This window comes from Nematostella vectensis, chromosome 7 (genome assembly GCF_932526225.1).
Source record: "Nematostella vectensis chromosome 7, jaNemVect1.1, whole genome shotgun sequence".
Taxonomy (NCBI): Eukaryota; Metazoa; Cnidaria; class Anthozoa; order Actiniaria; family Edwardsiidae; genus Nematostella; species Nematostella vectensis.
In genome coordinates, this window is record NC_064040.1 from 7,684,148 (window position 1) to 7,703,027 (window position 18,880).

Sequence of the window (18,880 nt, forward strand, 5' to 3'; positions counted from 1 at the left end):
CTATAATATACAACACTCTACACTACCTGCTATAATATACAACACTCTACACTTCATGCTATAATATACAACACCCTACACTACATGCTTTAATATACAACACCCTACACTACATGCTTTAATATACAACACTCTACACTTCATGCTATATTATACAACACTCTACACTACATGCTATAATATACAAAACTCTACACTTCATGCTATATTATACAACACTCTACACTACATGCTATAATATACAACGCCCTACACTACATGCTATAATATACAACGCCCTACACTACATGCTATAATATACAACGCCCTACACTACATGCTATAATATACAACGCCCTACACTACATGCTATAATATGCAACGCCCTACACTACATGCTATAATATACAACACCCCACACTACATGCTATAATATACAACACCCCACACTACATGCTATAATATACAACACCCCACACTACATGCTATAATATACAACACTCCACACTACATGCTATAATATACAACACTCCACACTACATGCTATAATATACAACACTCCACACTACATGCTATAATATACAACACCCTACACTACATGCTATAATATACAACACCCTACACTACATGCTATAATATACAACACCCTACACTACATGCTATAATATACAACACCCTACACTACATGCTATAATATACAACACCCTACACTACATGCTATAATATACAACACCCTACACTACATGCTATAATATACAACACCCTACACTACATGCTATAATATACAACACCCTACACTACATGCTATAATATACAACGCCCTACACTACATGCTATAATATACAACGCCCTACACTACATGCTATAATATACAATGCCCTACACTACATGCTATAATATACAACACCCTACACTACATGCTATAATACACAACACTCTACACTACATGCTATAATATACAACACTCTACACTACATGCTATAATATACAACACTCTACACTACATGCTATAATATACAACACCCTACACTACATGCTATAATATACAACACCCTACACTACATGCTATAATATACAACACCCTACACTACATGCTATAATATACAACACCCTACACTACATGCTATAATATACTACACCCTACACTACATGCTATAATATACAACACTCTACACTACATGCTATAATATACAACACTACACTACATGCTATAATATACAACACTCCACACTACATGCTATAATATACAACACTCCACACTACATGCTATAATATACAACACTCCACACTACATGCTATAATATACAACACCCTACACTACATGCTATAATATACAACACCCTACACTACATGCTATAATATACAACACCCTACACTACATGCTATAATATACAACACTCTACACTACATGCTATAATATACAACACTCTACACTACATGCTATAATATACAACACTCTACACTACATGCTATAATATACAACACCCTACACTACATGCTATAATATACAACACTCTACACTACATGCTATAATATACAACACTCTACACTACATGCTATAATATACAACACTCTACACTACATGCTATAATATACAACACTCTACACTACATGCTATAATATACAACACCCTACACTACATGCTATAATATACAACACCCTACACTACATGCTATAATATACAACACCCTACACTACATGCTATAATATACAACACTCTACACTACATGCTATAATATACAACACTCTACACTACATGCTATAATATACAACACCCTACACTACATGCTATAATATACAACACCCTACACTACATGCTATAATATACAACACTCTACACTACATGCTATAATATACAACACCCTATACTAAATGCTATAATATACAACACTCTACACTACATGCTATAATATACAACACCCTACACTACATGCTATAATATACAACACCCTACACTACATGCTATAATATACAACACTCTACACTACATGCTATAATATACAACACTCTACACTACATGCTATAATATACAACACTCTACACTACATGCTATAATATACAACACTCTACACTACATGCTATAATATACAACACCCTACACTACATGCTATAATATACAACACTCTACACTACATGCTATAATATACAACACCCTACACTACATGCTATAATATACAACACTCTACACTACATGCTATAATATACAACACCCTACACTACATGCTATAATATACAACACTCTACACTACATGCTATAATAGACAACACCCTACACTACATGCTATAATATACAACACCCTACACTACATGCTATAATATACAACACTCTACACTACATGCTATAATATACAACACTCTACACTACATGCTATAATAGACAACACTCTACACTACATGCTATAATATACAACACTACACTACATGCTATAATATACAACACTCTACACTACATGCTATAATATACAACACTCTACACTACATGCTATAATATACAACACCCTACACTACATGCTATAATAGACAACACTCTACACTACATGCTATAATATACAACACTACACTACATGCTATAATATACAACACCCTACACTACATGCTATAATATACAACACCCTACACTACATGCTATAATATACAACACTCTACACTACATGCTATAATATACAACACTCTACACTACATGCTATAATATACAACACTCTACACTACATGCTATAATATACAACACCCTACACTACATGCTATAATATACAACACTCTACACTACATGCTATAATATACAACACTCTACACTACATGCTATAATATACAACACTCTACACTACATGCTATAATATACTACACTCTACACTACATGCTATAATATACAACACTCTACACTACATGCTATAATATACAACACCCTATACTAAATGCTATAATATACAACACTCTACACTACATGCTATAATATACAACACTCTACACTACATGCTATAATATACAACACCCTACACTACATGCTATAATATACAACACCCTACACTACATGCTATAATAGACAACACTCTACACTACATGCTATAATATACAACACTACACTACATGCTATAATATACAACACCCTACACTACATGCTATAATAGACAACACTCTACACTACATGCTATAATATACAACACTACACTACATGCTATAATATACAACACCCTACACTACATGCTATAATATACAACACCCTACACTACATGCTATAATATACAACACTCTACACTACATGCTATAATATACAACACTCTACACTACATGCTATAATATACAACACTCTACACTACATGCTATAATATACAACACCCTACACTACATGCTATAATATACAACACTCTACACTACATGCTATAATATACAACACTCTACACTACATGCTATAATATACAACACTCTACACTACATGCTATAATATACTACACTCTACACTACATGCTATAATATACAACACTCTACACTACATGCTATAATATACAACACCCTATACTACATGCTATAATATACAACACTCTACACTACATGCTATAATATACAACACTCTACACTACATGCTATAATATACAACACCCTACACTACATGCTATAATAGACAACACTCTACACTACATGCTATAATATACAACACTACACTACATGCTATAATATACAACACCCTACACTACATGCTATAATATACTACACTCTACACTACATGCTATAATATACAACACTCTACACTACATGCTATAATATACAACACCCTACACTACATGCTATAATATACAACACTCTACACTACATGCTATAATATACAACACCCTACACTACATGCTATAATATACAACACTCTACACTACATGCTATAATATACAACACTCTACACTACATGCTATAATATACAACACTCTACACTACATGCTATAATATACTACACTCTACACTACATGCTATAATATACAACACTCTACACTACATGCTATAATATACAACACCCTATACTACATGCTATAATATACAACACTCTACACTACATGCTATAATATACAACACTCTACACTACATGCTATAATATACAACACCCTACACTACACAACACTCAATACCTTGGATCTATTCCATCAGCTATGTTGACACCAAGAAAGTGAGGTTTTGGCAAAGTGTTGACAAATTCTAGTGTTGATGGATTAAACACCCTGGAAGAAAATATGCATTGATTATCACAGATTACATTCTACCTTTTTCAGATAGACCTATGACAGTGTATGTCTGGTTTTTTTCATGCACCAAATACTAATAAACATGGGATAAAATGAACCATTATCTTGCTATCTTCAAAAAGCTGCATATCTAAGACTTTTTTCCTTTATTGTCTAAAATAATGAGTTCTTAGGACTATAGCAACAGCTATTTGACAACAATTTTCACACAATTTCTGCACAGCTTGCCATATCACAAGTAGGCAAGGTGGCCGAGATAAGAAAAAGGGAATCACCTCATTACCTGATAATGCCATCTGTGCATCCACAGAAGATGTACTTCTCACTGACTGCAATACACTGAGCTTTAGAAGCCTGGAAAGTAAGTATAAAGAAACGTTATTTTGGGGACTCTGCACCCATAGAAACATGGGCATCTCCAAAGAAGGTGACAAATGACCATTGAATTCGCGAAGGGCCAATTAGAAAAATGAAGAACTAGCTTGCTACACTAAAACAGGGTGAAGAAACATTGGTAGATACAAAAATGGGGCAGAAATTTGCCAAAACTGGGGTAGATGTACCATTAAGACGTATTTGACAGACACAAGAAGAAGCTGTTAGATGTAAAGCGCCACAATTTTGAGTGGCAGCCAATTTCCGACTGTTTTCCAGGCTTACTACTGGAATTTTTTTTTGACAGAAGTGTAACAAGGATTTGCTGGGGAGAGAAGGGGAGGGCGCACAGGCCACACAATATGAAATGTGATGGGGTGTGCACACATCTCTGGTATCCATCCCTGGCTGAGGGGCAAAAAAATGGCAAGTTTTCCCAAAATAAGGTCTGGTTAACTTCGTAAGCTTGAATTTTTTGCATAGAGGCCCCTTATGTTATGTAAACCAACATACAAAAAAGTATTTTGTTCTAATGGATTCGTCTTCGAGATTTAAGGCTTGAAGTGCAATTTTCAAATGTCCAAAGTTTGAATTTTCCTCGTTTTTAGGGAGAAGTCAGGCTCTGATCAGAAATTAAGCCAGCTTTTCTCGCTAATATCTAAATTATATATCTTCTAGATTTCTTTAAAATTTGGAATTAAAAATTATTAATTTAAAATTATCTTGAGCTTATATATTGAGAATTGGATACTTTCATGCCATTTTTTGCTCTTTCTCCCTAGCTAGTCATCCATCTTTTTGACACTCACCCTAAGCTCCACCCACTTGTCCAGAACCCTCTTCGCGCCAAAAGAGCACAGCATGCCAGAGTTAGTCACGCAGTAGGTGTAGTCAGAATTCTCACCAGTCCCACAAGCCACGTCACAGAAAGCATTGTTTCGTAGCTCACCAAGAAGGGCTGATCTCCCCATGATTGGCAGCGTTTTGTTGTGCTATAAATAAAAACAAAGAGCATAATATCGTAATCTTGTTTTAGGTCTCAAAGTGATAATAAAATGTATCCCATTATGATAATACCTTTGATTTATTGGTTTCTGTATCAAAGTACCAGAACTTGACATGACGAATACCACAAGTGACAAAAAAGTTTGCTGTTTCAGAGAAGCAGATTGCAAAAACCTGTAGAAGGAAGTGTTGTGTGTTAGAAGAAGAATGCTGGTCATGCTTGGTTTGTACAGGCTATTCACAGGCCTGTTAAACTGAATCTGCAAGATGCTTGTGGACCATATGGTGGACCATAATTCTTTGATGACAAAGGAAAGCATGGCCATATGTTGCTACTTGCTACACTAATTTATTAATCATAAATTATAAATCGACACAAGGTTGAAGAGTGTGTTGTACACCTCTGTGAAACAGAGTAGTTGCCCTGATGCTTAAAGTGTTAGCCCTACCTCTTTTTTGCCCCAACAAAAGGATAACGTTCAAAACGTCACAGTGTTTTTGTCTAAACCAAGGCTATGCAGAACATCTAGTTTTTCAACAGTTTGTCTGTAGGCTTTTCTAGTTTTATACAGTAATAATTTGACCAATTTTAATTACCTTTGTAGATACTTTATTACAAGCAGCTTTCGAGCCATCCTGAAAAATGCAAGAAAGACAAGATGAAGGGTCTGGATTCATATTGTTTTTTATTTTATTTCAATTACATTAAAAGTACAATGTACATCACCTTCCAGTTCCATATGTTGATAAGCATATCATGTTGGTAACCAACGGATACCAGGTACTTAAGATTGGGAGAGAAGGCCTGTATACAAAAAAAAGTTATATTCAGACAAATAAATTTAGGAAGCTAATGCCTTCGTAAGAGATGAAGGCATAGAAGATGCCACGGGCAGCCACCAAACCAATCATGTCTGACCATGGAGCACAGCTTAGATCGACCATAGATCATCGATGCGATGTCATTATTCTATCACTTACCACACATGCCACCCCATGTTTATGGCCCTTCGCCATCTCGGACACCTGTGGATTGGTGGGGTCTTCCATACTCCATACACGGACTGAGGGAAGGTGACCACTCTGGAACACACGAAATTAAACATAAGAGGTTATAGCATCTGGGAAGAAGCATTCTGCTTTAAGCTATGAGATGAGCTATGTTAAGAGTCTGGTGTTAATTTTTCTACACACCTCACCAGTTGCCAAGTACTTTCCATCTCTGGAGAATGCAACTGCCGTAATTGTTTTCCTGAAAATAAAAATCATTATGGCATATAAAACTCAGGCAAAACAATCTGGTGGTCTTGCATTCTCTTCTTCTTCCTTGCAACTTTTACTAGGTCAAGGAAGGTCAGTAAAAATTTTACTTAGTACTGTATAAAGCATGAAAAGGAGAATAATCGCCCATCCTACCCACCCTTTTATTATCTCACCCTTCACCAGGTGCCATAGTACTATAACTTCCTCTTAACCAACAGCTTGGATGAACTATTGTGAGAGTGTGAAATGGACTTGATTTTATTATGTGTTTGTGTAAGTCATAAAGAGTGTGTGTGTTTCTAATTTTGGTAAGCCTGTGTTAAATTTACGTAGATGTCATGCCTTTATTTGTAAAGTGTCTAGACATGTGCGATTCCTGCCTGTTTTGGAATGGATTCAGTTCTGTCCCAATGTCGTGCTGCAAGGTTTTGTGATGTTCTTCTCCCTTTCTCCCCAAAAGCTGGAGTCATTCTGATTTGAATTAGTGTTCTAAACCCGGTAGTTACACTACATCATAATGAAACAATTATATTTTTGTTAGCAAGATTGAACTATTTTTGGCTACTCCCTAACAATTATGGGAGAAACAAATAACAATATTGGATGCAGAGGATAATGCTCAATTACTTACTTTGATGTGTTATGGATAAATTTCTGTTTATTTTTGCGTGGATTGAACAGGACAACAATACACCTGGAAGGTATAGGATAATACAGGAAATTAATAAAACTGCATTGAGCAATCTAACATTAACAATGTAATAAAAATCAGGAAGTCATACTATAATTATAAGTTTAAAAAAACATGTCTTTAACAGAACTAAATCAAAATCCAGTGAAATGCTTAAATGTTTAAATTTGTACAAATTACTTTTCTGGGCCATTAATAAAAAGAAACCTTAATTTTTATTTTTCATAACTCAGAAATTTAATGTTGTTCTGGTTTGCTCTGTATGAGATTATGGTACCAAGATTATGGTGAGTCTAAGTGCAGGTTCATAAGGTAATCTAAATCAATCATTATCTTAACAAGAAGAAGTGTAGAGATTATTCCAGCTTTCTTGATCATTTTCGTATTTTATTTAATATCAAAATATAATCTTACCCAGGAAATCTGCATATAAGTACAGTGCATGCAGTGTGCTATTGAAATCTATTCAACTAAAGACAGTTTAATTTATTATAAAAATAGCTCATTCATGACCACATGGCTTAATTGTGTTACATGAAACAATTAATAACATTTAAAGGCTAGAGGCAAATGATAATACTATCCACAGCACCTAGCATACATCATGACAATGAAGAGATACAAATGACAACGTTGTAAAGAGGCTTTGAAGCCAGATGGGAGAGCTGTTTGGGATCAGGACTGTTTTTTGCTAAACTTTGTTTTTCTTCTTCACACTTTTTAAAAGTAAACAAACAATCAAATATATTTCTAAACTCCTAGACAACTAATACTTTAAGGTTTATCAAATGTACTTACAAACACTAATATTAACATTAGGGCTGACTGAGAATGTATTACAATGATGTATATAAGAAATGTAAAAAGGCTAATTGTGTGTTAGGTATGATCAACCTTACTGTATTTAGCATAAGAAACAACCCAGGCATATATTGAATCAATATTGGGACAGACACTGAAAATACTTAAGGAGTCAAGGAAGGGATTTCTTTAATAAAGGCAAAGTAGTATACAAGTATAAGCTTTTAATTCATGTCAGGGGGAATAAACAAACAGGAAATATACACCTAACGGGTATAAATGGCTTTCTAATTGAATTATTCACGGAAAATTAGCGCTCGAATTAAACATCAAATTGATGTTGATGGTTTCTGTCAGGAAAGAATTCTAATTAAAGCGTTTTGCTTCAAGCAATTAAATAACTTGCGTATTATCAACAAAACTGTAGGAGGTAGTCGGTAGGTAGTCTGTCAGAAGTATTAAACAAATAAATTTTAAAAAAATGGGGCAAGGAAAAAATATTAAGCCTTTAAAGTTGATGATGTCTGGTAGATTTTACATGAAATTAAACGCTCCGTTTGATCTCGTTACCAAGGTTTTATATGGTCTTTCGAATAACGCATTTGAGAAAATAAATAATTTATACTGACTCAACCTGCGGTCTAAATCAAGATATCACAACATCCTAACGCAATGGAGCCATTCTCACAAATAGAACACGCTTTTTGGAGCCGTCTGAGCTTTTCTATGAACTTTGGTGGACTATGTATATACTATAAAATATGTCTAGAGTTTCAGATTAGCCTTATTACCGCACTGTCTATTCTAACCTTGAACGATCAAGATCACCTCGTCCATCATGTAATCATAAACAAAGCTCAATTTGAACAACCAATGTAGTAATGCCAAGAGAGAAATTAGCCACCGTCCCAAGATGGTTTTCGAAATTCTTCAAACTGCGAGAAAGGGCAAAACCATATGCAGTAGGGGAAGTAATTCTGTTCAAATAAAACGATTGTTCAATGGACGTGAAATTAGTTTGAAAAAACAATTTTTACTCTAAGCTCAATATGGAAATGTTTATATATTTTAAGGTTATATTTTAAAGATGGCTAAGTATCAACTTTAAAAACCTCCGGAAAATCGCTTACTGGCTTCATATCAACTCACCCCGCAGGATAAGCTATGATTCCGTTGACTGGATTACAGGCCATAGAGGCATTCGTCGCTGCTGTTATTCCGAGAACTTTCTCCAAGGTTATCTACATTTTGAGAGAAAAAAAATAATAATAAACTCATCACTATTTCCCAATCATCGACTGAGCAAGCCAAAACGCTCATTCAACTTACCCGCTCTGTGATGGCTCTCAAGTCTCGCTGGCTATTAGCTTTTCGAATCACCAGTTTTCTAGTAGGAGGAGGCACTCTTCCTCCTTTTGACCCAAACATGGAATGCATATTCGTAAGAGGAAACCAAGCGACAGCACTAAAACGATCAAGAGTTGTACAACAGTTCGCCAAGCAAGTTCATCTTCGCCAAGGAAAAAAGGACGGATTCTTCGTTATGAATTATTATCAAACATAAAAAAAACGATGCTTCTATATCCATGACGATAACTTTAGGATAAAGAAGCCATGGCGCCCGTCTGCGCTGTACTGGGGACTCAGAAGAGAAGACCACGTTTGCTGAAGCTTGTTCCAGTTAGTTTTCTCTTGTTGGCTCCTAATTCAAAACTTCGACCCGCCGCATAAATTTTAGTTTGCGCATGTTCACTTTTCCCTTTCCGGGAGTTTGACTTCCGCTAGTGCCAGGCTACTACCGACTTTGTCTATAGTTTTATTTCACTTTTATTTATTCAAATCTTATCTTTGTAAAAAAAAAGGATAAATAAAAGGTTTGGGGCCCCTTGGATTGGAGCCCCTGGTAAATAAAAGTCGCCAAATAAACCTTCTAGTCGTATGCATAATTATACCATCATCAATACTATTTTATTAGATTTCTGTTTACCACATTTTTTTTTAACGTTTTTTATACAGTATGCTATATGATTTTGCATTCCCATGGATTTCCTGTGGTTATTCTGACCGCGCGGAGCTCTGTACGACATGTGCCAAGATGGCTGACTCAAAGGAAGAAGATGATGTTGAGCTGGGTTTTGTGGAAAAAGTCGCGAATCCTCTGCGATTGGCTAGCCCATTCTTCCCAAGCAAAGTAGGAGGGGTGCCTGCCTGGCTTGATCTCGAAAATCTACCTAGTTCAAATGGACTTCTTTGTAAAAGCTGTCAAAAACCATTGGCTTTCTTGATGCAAGTGTACTCACCTTTTTCCGAGGGTGTCGCAAGCGAAGAAAGATGCTTTCATAGGACAGTCTTTGTCTTTTGTTGCCGTAATGGAAAATGCTATAAAAAAAACTCTAATGACTGCTTTTTAGTCTTACGTTGTCAACTTCCTAGAAAAAATAAGTTCTACAGTTTCAATCCCCCACCAGAGATTGATGACAACGAGAATGTAACTTTGGAATCTGTTAGCTCAGAATTCAGACCGAGGAAATTTGCTTGTTTGTGCGATGTTTGTGGTTGTAGTGGTACAAAGAAATGCTCCAAGTGTAAAAGTGTGTTCTATTGTAGTCGGGATCATCAAGTTTTTGGATGGAAAACTGGCCATAAGACTGCGTGTAACCAACTTGCTGAAGGAAAGACTATTCCTAAAGAAGGTGTGATTAACTGTATTTATGAAAAAGCTAGAAAATAGCTTGTGTTGTATAGAACAATTTATCATAGTTCAGTACTATTGCTAGAGGTGGGCAAAGGGGCACACACACGCACACATTCTCTCCCCTGACCACCCAAAGTCTATTTTTCCAGGTTTTACACCATTTGGAACTAGGTCTATGCCTGTGTACCTCTCCGCAAACCCTAGCTTTATGCCTGCAGTTTTCATGAGTGCCTTGTTTAAAACAATCCTGATGTGTTTGCATTACCAAGACGTACTACTGTCATTTCTACTAATAGGGTTTTGAGAACTAGAAAAATATTGTATTGGATAATATCTTGCTTAACCAATATGTTTCGGCTATTAAATGCAGGGATAATAATGGGAAAATACTAGTGTGTGATAGACTGCATTTTTATATGCAGGGAAAAGACAGAATTTCTGTGTTTGGAACAATAATAACTATGATACCACTTGTAATTTCAGGTAACACACCTTTGAAACCCAACCAAGTACTCTTCCCCGAGTTAGAAATTATTACAGAAACTGAGCCTCCAGAAGAGCAATTCGTTGAGAAAAGTGAAGAAGAAAAAATGAAAGAGTTTGAGTCCATGTCAAAAAGCCTAGGAGTAGACAGTAGCAAAGATCAAGAACTAGAAAGACTAGCAGAACTTGGAAAAGAAAAGTTTGTTGTAGATAAGATATTCAAGAATTTCAAGAAGAGAGTTCTTAGATGTCCAGATCAGGTGAGATAACCTGCAACAAATTGCCTGCATGGGACCTATATAAAGTCTTGTTATTATATACACCCTCCATAATTGCGAGAGTTTGCAGTAGTCGGGATGTGAAGTATAGCCTGGCTTCAAAACGTGTTCTCATTTTTTGCATAAGTTATTTTAGTTTACATTTTCCCTAAAGGCAACAGTATGGCTGTGCTCAACAAAAATGCCTTAGAAAGAAAGCATAGATATAACAAATCTTAGTATATACAGTTTTTGCTATTTTCAAAACTCTGGCACCCAAATTTTATTTTTAGTGCAACACGGCCATGAAGGTGAACCATAACCTTAAGGCCAGAGTTGACTTGTACTGTAAGCCAGGAGACTATTTTCACAATGTTGCATGCGCACCAAAATACCACACACTGGCAGGCCACAGCTGAAAAATGTCGTACAAAGTGGAGATTACAGACAAAAATGCTGTCAGCGCTATAGTCAAATTGGCCCTAGAGTCAAATACCCCTTTTTTGCATTTTTGATCAGCTGTGACCAGCCAGTTTGTGGCCTTTTAGATGGGCATGCAACGTCGTGAAAACGGTCTGTTGTTTATAAGCTGATTTCCCGGTATTGGCCAACCATCTTGTATTTTATCAATTTATGTGCCATTGATATTTCATACTACATATATTGGGATAAAAACATTTAACACTAAAGAGAGCCTATTTTCTCCCCGTAGGTGCTGCGTTATCAGAGAGGTGGAGAACCTCTCTGGGTATCTGACGAATATCAGCCAAGACTTGAAGATGTTCCTAAGTGTCAGTGTGGTTCAAGTCGACAGTTTGAGTTTCAGGTACCAAATCCAACTACTAAGTCCTATGGCTTTGGTTGCACATTACTTTTATTTCCAACTATGTCATTACTGAAAGGTTCATATCTTTCAAACAACATATCCTGTATTTGCTAGTCTGTAGCTCTATGGCTCATGTTAGGACAATTCCTCATGTTTCCATTTCGCAGATAATGCCACAGCTTCTCAACTATCTCAAAGTAGACTCTGTAGAAGCAAGTATGGACTGGGGAACCATTGTAATCTTCACCTGTAGTACCAGCTGTGATGAAGGACATCCGTACCATCAAGAGTTTGCCTGGAAACAGGACTTTACAGACACTGGTTTGCCAGGAAATGCACTGATTCAATAAGGCAACCAAATAGTAGCACACAGAAAGTACATATAGGCTTCCTTTATAGACTTTGTGGATCATGGGCTTATACAGCTTGAAATCAAGCCTTCCTGATACATTATGAACAGCTAGATTCGATTTTTTGTTGGGAGAGTCAATAGCACAGCCCAGTTAGGAGAGTCAATAGCCCATTATGTCCACCAAACAAACAGACTAAGGAAGTATAAATACCATGCTAGCCTTAGTTGTGGACAAATTACATGTGCATACCAGCATTGTTGAACCTTAGAATAAACTTTCATTTGCAAGAAAATCATTAGGTGCTAAGTCGTTAGGAAACCATCTTTTGTGGTGACTTTACCTGGTCATATTGCAACAAATATTCTGGCCCTGTATATGTGCCTTTTCTAGCCTAATACATGTCTTTGGTTTCTTGACATGTTGTCAGTAAAAAGGTATTTTTCCTAGGGTCGGGCCCATTTCGTATATCGCGTCTGGGACTCTTCGTGTGCCACTGGGTAGTAGCTCAGATTACGCAACGTAACTTGACCAGGTATCTACGTAAACACGGAGAGCGTGTTGCAAATCAATGCAAAATTCGACCAAATCAGGGGGAGTTTCTTTGTTTGTCATCTCTAAATCAATTTACCAAACAACCTCTGTTCCCAACGCCCTTGCAGGTGCTTAAACCTGGGTATGAGAAAACAGAGCAGGCATACAGTTGATTGGGCTGAAAGATATTAGATGGCTTAGATAGCTTGGCATTAACGATTCTATCAGCTTTTTAGGGAGGTAATAAAAAAATGAAAGTAATTGCATTATTTGTGTTAGTCTTTTTTGCCACACCTGGTCTTGACTAGCCATAGGTAGGCAGATTATTATTGTACATACAACCAAAAGAATATTTTATTTTATCTTATTAGCTTCGCCACAATAGGCAGGGTAGCTGCAACAGCATGGAATAGAATAATAATTTTTGGTAATGTTGTTAAACAGATAACTATGACCTTGAAACTTAAAGTGGGATTTGAATTTTTATTTGTAATTATGTGATATATATACAGTAATTAATCTTCTAATAATTAAACATTAAATATTTTTAATGTGCTTTGATACAAATAATTATCATTCTGCTGATGATGGCAATATGGACAAGAATAATGAAAATGCTACCCTCTACCTGCAAAATGCCTGAAAACATTGCCAGGCATTATAGTTAATTGATTATAGAAAAATTGTCTAATTGAAACTATAGTGCAACCAAAATCAGATTCTAAACCATTATTGGTGTAGTACTTTTGCCAAACTTGATGATTGTCACGGAAAGCGTACTTTAGAAGTTCAGTCAACAAGGATCTTTTGGCAGGACAGAGACAAGGTTATTGGAAGAAGTTGTTGCATGCAATAGGAATTAAATTTCACTACTTGTGACAGGGCCAATATATCCATATAAACTTTACTACTAAAAAGCAGGGACACAATGTTGCCTTCTCATTCCCTATTAAATAAATAGCTTAAAAGTAGACTTTTTCAGCACTGTTTCTGTAAATAAATGTGTACATCACATTGATCACTTACTTCCTCAACCAACAGTGCTAGGAGGCTCTAAACTACTAGTGGTTTAAAGCCGCATTGTCACCAGTTTACTTCCGGAGGTCCGACGGAAACCTCAACCGTTAAAAGACAAAAGAATCTATTCGAATCAGAAATATTTAACAGGCCATCTGCTCTAAATTAGCAGTCGCATCCTCAAAGAAACTTCAAATAGACACACTGCTTTCTATAATTTGAAATATTTTTCGTGTTTTCCGTTAAAAATCATCGGAGATTCTTATGTAATCGAATGGAAGTAAACTGGTATTTTCAGATGTTTGTTGTTTTTATTTAGTCCACTGCAAAATTAGGAACCATTTGATTAATAATCTAACTAATACTGTACAATATATAAAAATTGTCGAGGTATTTCTTATAGTTCCCTCAATCACATCCCCCGCCATCATCAAATCCTCCTCCACCACCATCCCATCCTCCACCTCCCCCGCCGCCATCCCACCCTCCGCCTCCCCCGCCGTCATCCCACCCTCCCCCTGTCACGCCAACATCCTGATCGAATGCTTGATGCTCTGTTCCCTCATAGGTATGACCATAGTCATGATGCATGCCATCATGATGACCTCCGTCGTAGTGATCATGCCCACCATAATCATGGTGATGAATATGAACGTCATGGTCATGGTAGCCATGGTAACCATGGTGGTATCCTCCATAACCGTAGTAAGGGCGGTGCATGGCATTACTCATCATGGCACCTGCTGCCATTCCAACCATTAAGTCATTGGAGTTGCTGTTGTTGTTGTTGACGACGACCGTGTTGGGTTGGGCGTAGCCAGCTTGTACTACTTGACCTTGCTGATAGGGCTGCTGATATCCAGGGGCCGGCCTGGTATATCCCTGCTGGGGGTATCCACCACGTACCACTGAAGCAGAATATAATACATTTGTCTTTTCTTCTACATCAGTGTCTTAGACACTTTAGAAAGTGCTTGCAACCTTCACCTGGCTGCCAAAAACGAGTATTTTGCAGTTGAAGGTTTTACACAGATTTTTTCTTAAAGGGGAGGTTGCAAGCTCAATAATTCCTTGTATTTTCTGGGGGTAGGAGATAAATCCCATTACCTGCACATGTTCTTCGCAAAATTCCAATTCTACTTGAGCTGCCCCTAGCTATGGCACTATCCTCTCTGCATATTGTTCAGTTCCTGGTATGCTAGTAGTTGTTGTCTGGACAAAGGTGGCATGGGGTGTTGGCTAAACCTTGATGCATAGGGGTAGTATGTAGTGATTGTTGTCTGACACACCTGGTGGTGTGGCATAGTGTGTTGGGGTTATTGTCTGGAAATACCATGCTGTAGTAGTTGTTGTCTGGACAAAGGTGGCATGAGGTGTTGGCTAAACCTTGATGCATAGGGGTAGTATGTAGTAGTTTTTGTATGACATACCTGGTTGTGTGGCATTAGTATGTTTTGATTGTTGTCTGGAAATACCATGCTGTTTGGGTAGTATATAGTAGTTTTTGTATGACATACCTGGTTGTGTGGCATTAGTATGTTTTGATTGTTTCTGGAAATACCATGCTGTATGGGTAGTAAGTAGGGTTTTTTGTATAACATACTTGGTTGTGCGGCATTAGTATGTTTTAATTGTTGTCTGGGAATACCTTGCTCTGTCAGGTAGTGCGCTGTGTTTTTATGACATACCTGTTTGTGTGGCATTATTGTGTTTTGGTTGTTGTCTGGACATACCTGGTTGTGTGGCATAGTGTGTAGTGGTTTTTGTAAGACGAACCTGTTTGTGTGGCATGATTGTGTTGTGACTTTTGTATGATACACCTGCTTCTGTGGCATCCGTATGTTGTGATTATTGAATGGACATATCTTTCTGTATCAGGTAGTGTGTTGTGATTGTTATCTGGACGTACCTGGTTGTGTGGCATAGTGTGTTGTGGTTGTTGTCCGGACATTATGTTGAGCTGGAACATGAGTCACGTGAACCTTAAAAAAAGCACCAGGAAATAAAATGAAAAGTTTCTTTTTATACACCAAAGAATATAGTATATTTAGTTTTTTTTACTAAACATGAGGCCTATTGAATTTGTCTAGATTATTTTTATCAGTTTTCAAGCCTGTCTAGCTAAAACAACAAATTAGTGAATAACTAAATAAGCGGATAATGTTTGTTTGTAGATGTAAAAGTAAGTAATATATAAAGACGACTAAAAAATTAAAACGAAAAAAAGCAAAGTTTGAAGAAGTGGCTGCTTGATTTGCTGAACCATCGACACTCGATTAGCTCAAGATAACGAGAGATACCACACTAATTGAATAATTTGGCAATCTTGACAACAGTAAGTGCGAGGTTGTTGTAACTTTCAATCGTCGTACAAAAAGGAAAACTTCAGACTATTTAGAGGTAAGTAACTTACTGTGTCTGGTGCTGAACTCCCACAACCCATAGAAGAGTGGATGGCGAAGCTCAAAGCCTCGATACCTCGCGTGAGGAATGAAGGTCGATTACGCGTAAATACAAAAGCAAGTTCTACTTCATGAGGTTACAAACCGACGTCTTTTCTACGTCGCCATATTGGATTTACATGACAATTATTGATACGAAGCACTATGGTAACGCACACAAAATAGTAACACTTTGACGTCACGTGTCACGCATTAATGCATAAGTAGCAGCTGTTAGTTTATTTCCTCTATTTACATGCTGATTACAAATAATACATATCTAAAATTGATGAAAGGAAAACGTCTTGATAATAACTACCCTTTCTGGCTACTTTTTAACTTTTGTCTTAGGGCGCGTTTTTTTTTTTTTATTAGGGCGCCTTTTTTTTACTCGTGATTCCGAAATGAGAATGACAGAATAGAAAAAACGCGCGTTCGTTTATCCCGCGTTCCCATTCCGGAATGGAATAAAGGCCATTCCACCCATTTTGCTACCTGTAGCAGAATGACTCGAATGCCATTCTGAACATTCTCTACCAACCATTCCCATTCCAGAATAATAGGAAAAAAACACGGTGTAAACTTCTCTTGTATATGAAGCGTCAGTGGCAGCGGTTTCAAGGGGCGTGGGCGTGTGGGTAGGCATAAAAGGGATACAAAAAGTATGACATTTTTTTAATAGATAGGCATCTAAAGTGGTTCCTCCATCAGGTTGTTGTAACAAATGTGTGTCTGGGGGAAGGGGGAGTGGGGGGGGGACGTTGGGGGTCTAGATACAACAATACCCTACACAATTTTCGAAAATACCGCAGAAAAAAAATCGGGAATAACGCATACCGCACATAGAAGTCATAGAAAGACCAGGGGCGGATCCAGAAGTTACAGAAAGGGTGGCCGAAGCAAGAGTTTCAAGAAAGGGGGCCCCGGATTCATTGTTTTTTTCGTGGAATTTCATGATATTTCTTGTTATTTTTAAGCCATCTTCTCGGATAAGGACGTTAAGCCGGAGGTCCCCGTCTCTTATCGCACACCATTAACCCGTATTGAGGGACGTAAAAGAACCGCTGGGGACGCTGGCCCGTGGTACCATCTTCAGTGACAGCTTACACAACTCACTCATGATTGGAAACTGCGTAGAGCAGTCCGTATCTACACACTAACGAGTAAAGTCAGTCACATGTGAAGCGCATTTGATCATTTCGTACGTTAAAGTGCGCTATACAAATGACAAACATTTCATTCCATTTCAGGCCTAATTAACACCGTAATATATTATTTTTACCGCAATACCGCCGTTGAAAAGCAAAATCTTGCATCTAGCAGTGTTTTGAAATACCGAATCACCGCATTTTTTAACGGACATATCGTACAAAAATGGCCAATACCGCACCCCCTCCCCCCCAACACACACACAAAGATACATGCCAAGAATGGCAGGGGAAGGGGTAACCAGTGTAGTAAGTGGTGGGATGTAGGGGTAGTGGGATGTAGTGGTAGAGTAGTGGGATGTAGGGGTAGAGTAGTGGAAAAGTAGGGGCAGAGTAATGGGATGTAGGGGTAAAGTAGTGGGATGTAGGGGTAGAGTGGCGGGATGTAGGGGTAGAGTAGTGGAAAAGTAGGGGCAGAGTAATGGGATGTAGGGGTAGTGGGATGTAAGGGTAGAGTGGCGGGATGTAGGGGTAGAGTAGTGGAAAAGTAGGGGCAGAGTAATGGGATGTAGGGGTAAAGTAGTGGGATGTAGGGGTAGAGTAGTGGGATGTAGGGGTAGGGTAGCCGGATGTAGGGGTAGAGTAGTGGGATGTAGGGGTAGAGTAGTGGGGTGAAGGGGTAGAGTAGTGGGATGTAGGTGTAGAGTAGTGGGATGTAGGAGTAGAGTAGTGGGATGTAGGGGTAGAGTAGAGGGATGTAGGGGTAGAGTAGTGGGATGTAGGGGTAGAGTA

General features: G+C 37.5%; 3 protein-coding genes across 7 annotated transcripts in view; 1 reads left to right on the forward strand and 2 right to left on the reverse strand.

Annotated features, from left to right (window-relative positions):
* LOC5520794 (mitogen-activated protein kinase-binding protein 1) overlaps nucleotides 1-10,072 on the reverse strand; it is a 43,596-nt gene extending 33,524 nt beyond the window's left edge. For 3 of the 4 annotated variants that reach the window (XM_048730783.1, XM_032365735.2, XM_032365734.2), the window contains exons 1-11: nucleotides 9,667-10,071; nucleotides 9,487-9,578; nucleotides 7,477-7,539; nucleotides 6,777-6,834; nucleotides 6,564-6,665; nucleotides 6,310-6,387; nucleotides 6,180-6,218; nucleotides 5,655-5,756; nucleotides 5,387-5,569; nucleotides 4,486-4,556; nucleotides 4,089-4,178 (exon numbers count right to left, since the gene is read on the reverse strand). In XM_048730783.1, the coding sequence (XP_048586740.1) occupies nucleotides 4,089-4,178; nucleotides 4,486-4,556; nucleotides 5,387-5,569; nucleotides 5,655-5,756; nucleotides 6,180-6,218; nucleotides 6,310-6,387; nucleotides 6,564-6,665; nucleotides 6,777-6,834; nucleotides 7,477-7,539; nucleotides 9,487-9,578; nucleotides 9,667-9,774 (986 nt within the window). In that variant the 5' untranslated portion in view covers nucleotides 9,775-10,071. Of the gene's footprint in view, nucleotides 1-4,088; nucleotides 4,179-4,485; nucleotides 4,557-5,386; nucleotides 5,570-5,654; nucleotides 5,757-6,179; nucleotides 6,219-6,309; nucleotides 6,388-6,563; nucleotides 6,666-6,776; nucleotides 6,835-7,476; nucleotides 7,540-9,486; nucleotides 9,579-9,666 lie in introns of all 4 variants that reach the window. The other variant, XM_048730782.1, reaches the window with a different exon arrangement.
* Nucleotides 10,073-10,399: 327 nt separating this feature from the next.
* Nucleotides 10,400-14,037, forward strand: LOC5520795 (programmed cell death protein 2). Its single transcript, XM_048730398.1, has 4 exons — nucleotides 10,400-11,030; nucleotides 11,516-11,775; nucleotides 12,485-12,598; nucleotides 12,766-14,037. Exons 1-4 carry the CDS (start codon nucleotides 10,433-10,435, stop codon nucleotides 12,946-12,948), a joined length of 1,155 nt encoding a protein of 384 aa, XP_048586355.1. The 5' UTR covers nucleotides 10,400-10,432; the 3' UTR covers nucleotides 12,949-14,037.
* A 776-nt stretch (nucleotides 14,038-14,813) lies between these two features.
* LOC116604010 (uncharacterized histidine-rich protein DDB_G0274557) lies at nucleotides 14,814-17,100 on the reverse strand. Of its 2 annotated transcripts, XM_032365738.2 has the most exons (3): nucleotides 16,913-17,100; nucleotides 16,409-16,481; nucleotides 14,814-15,407 (listed from the first exon to the last, which is right to left on the reverse strand). In XM_032365738.2, the coding sequence occupies exons 1-3, from the start codon at nucleotides 16,940-16,942 to the stop codon at nucleotides 14,908-14,910; spliced, it is 603 nt and encodes a 200-aa protein (XP_032221629.1). In that variant the 5' UTR covers nucleotides 16,943-17,100; the 3' UTR covers nucleotides 14,814-14,907. The 2 variants fall into 2 exon arrangements, with proteins under 2 accessions (XP_032221629.1, XP_032221628.2); XM_032365737.2 differs by lacking the exons at nucleotides 16,409-16,481; nucleotides 16,913-17,100 and adding an exon at nucleotides 16,233-16,382.
* Between the last annotated feature and the right edge of the window lie 1,780 nt (nucleotides 17,101-18,880).

Coding starts and splice junctions, on each gene's coding strand:
- LOC5520795 (XM_048730398.1), top strand. CDS start 10,433: ATGGCTGACTCAAAGGAAGAAGATGATGTTGAGCTGGGTTTTGTGGAA. Junction 11,776..12,484: donor TTCTTAGATGTCCAGATCAG/GTGAGATAACCT, acceptor TTCTCCCCGTAG/GTGCTGCGTTATCAGAGAGG. Junction 12,599..12,765: donor GTCGACAGTTTGAGTTTCAG/GTACCAAATCCA, acceptor TCCATTTCGCAG/ATAATGCCACAGCTTCTCAA.
- LOC116604010 (XM_032365738.2), bottom strand. CDS start 16,942: ATGGGTTGTGGGAGTTCAGCACCAGACACA. Junction 16,482..16,912: donor GGAGTTCAGCACCAGACACA/GTAAGTTACTTA, acceptor GCTTTTTTTAAG/GTTCACGTGACTCATGTTCC. Junction 15,408..16,408: donor ACACTATGCCACACAACCAG/GTACGTCCAGAT, acceptor ATTCTGCTTCAG/TGGTACGTGGTGGATACCCC.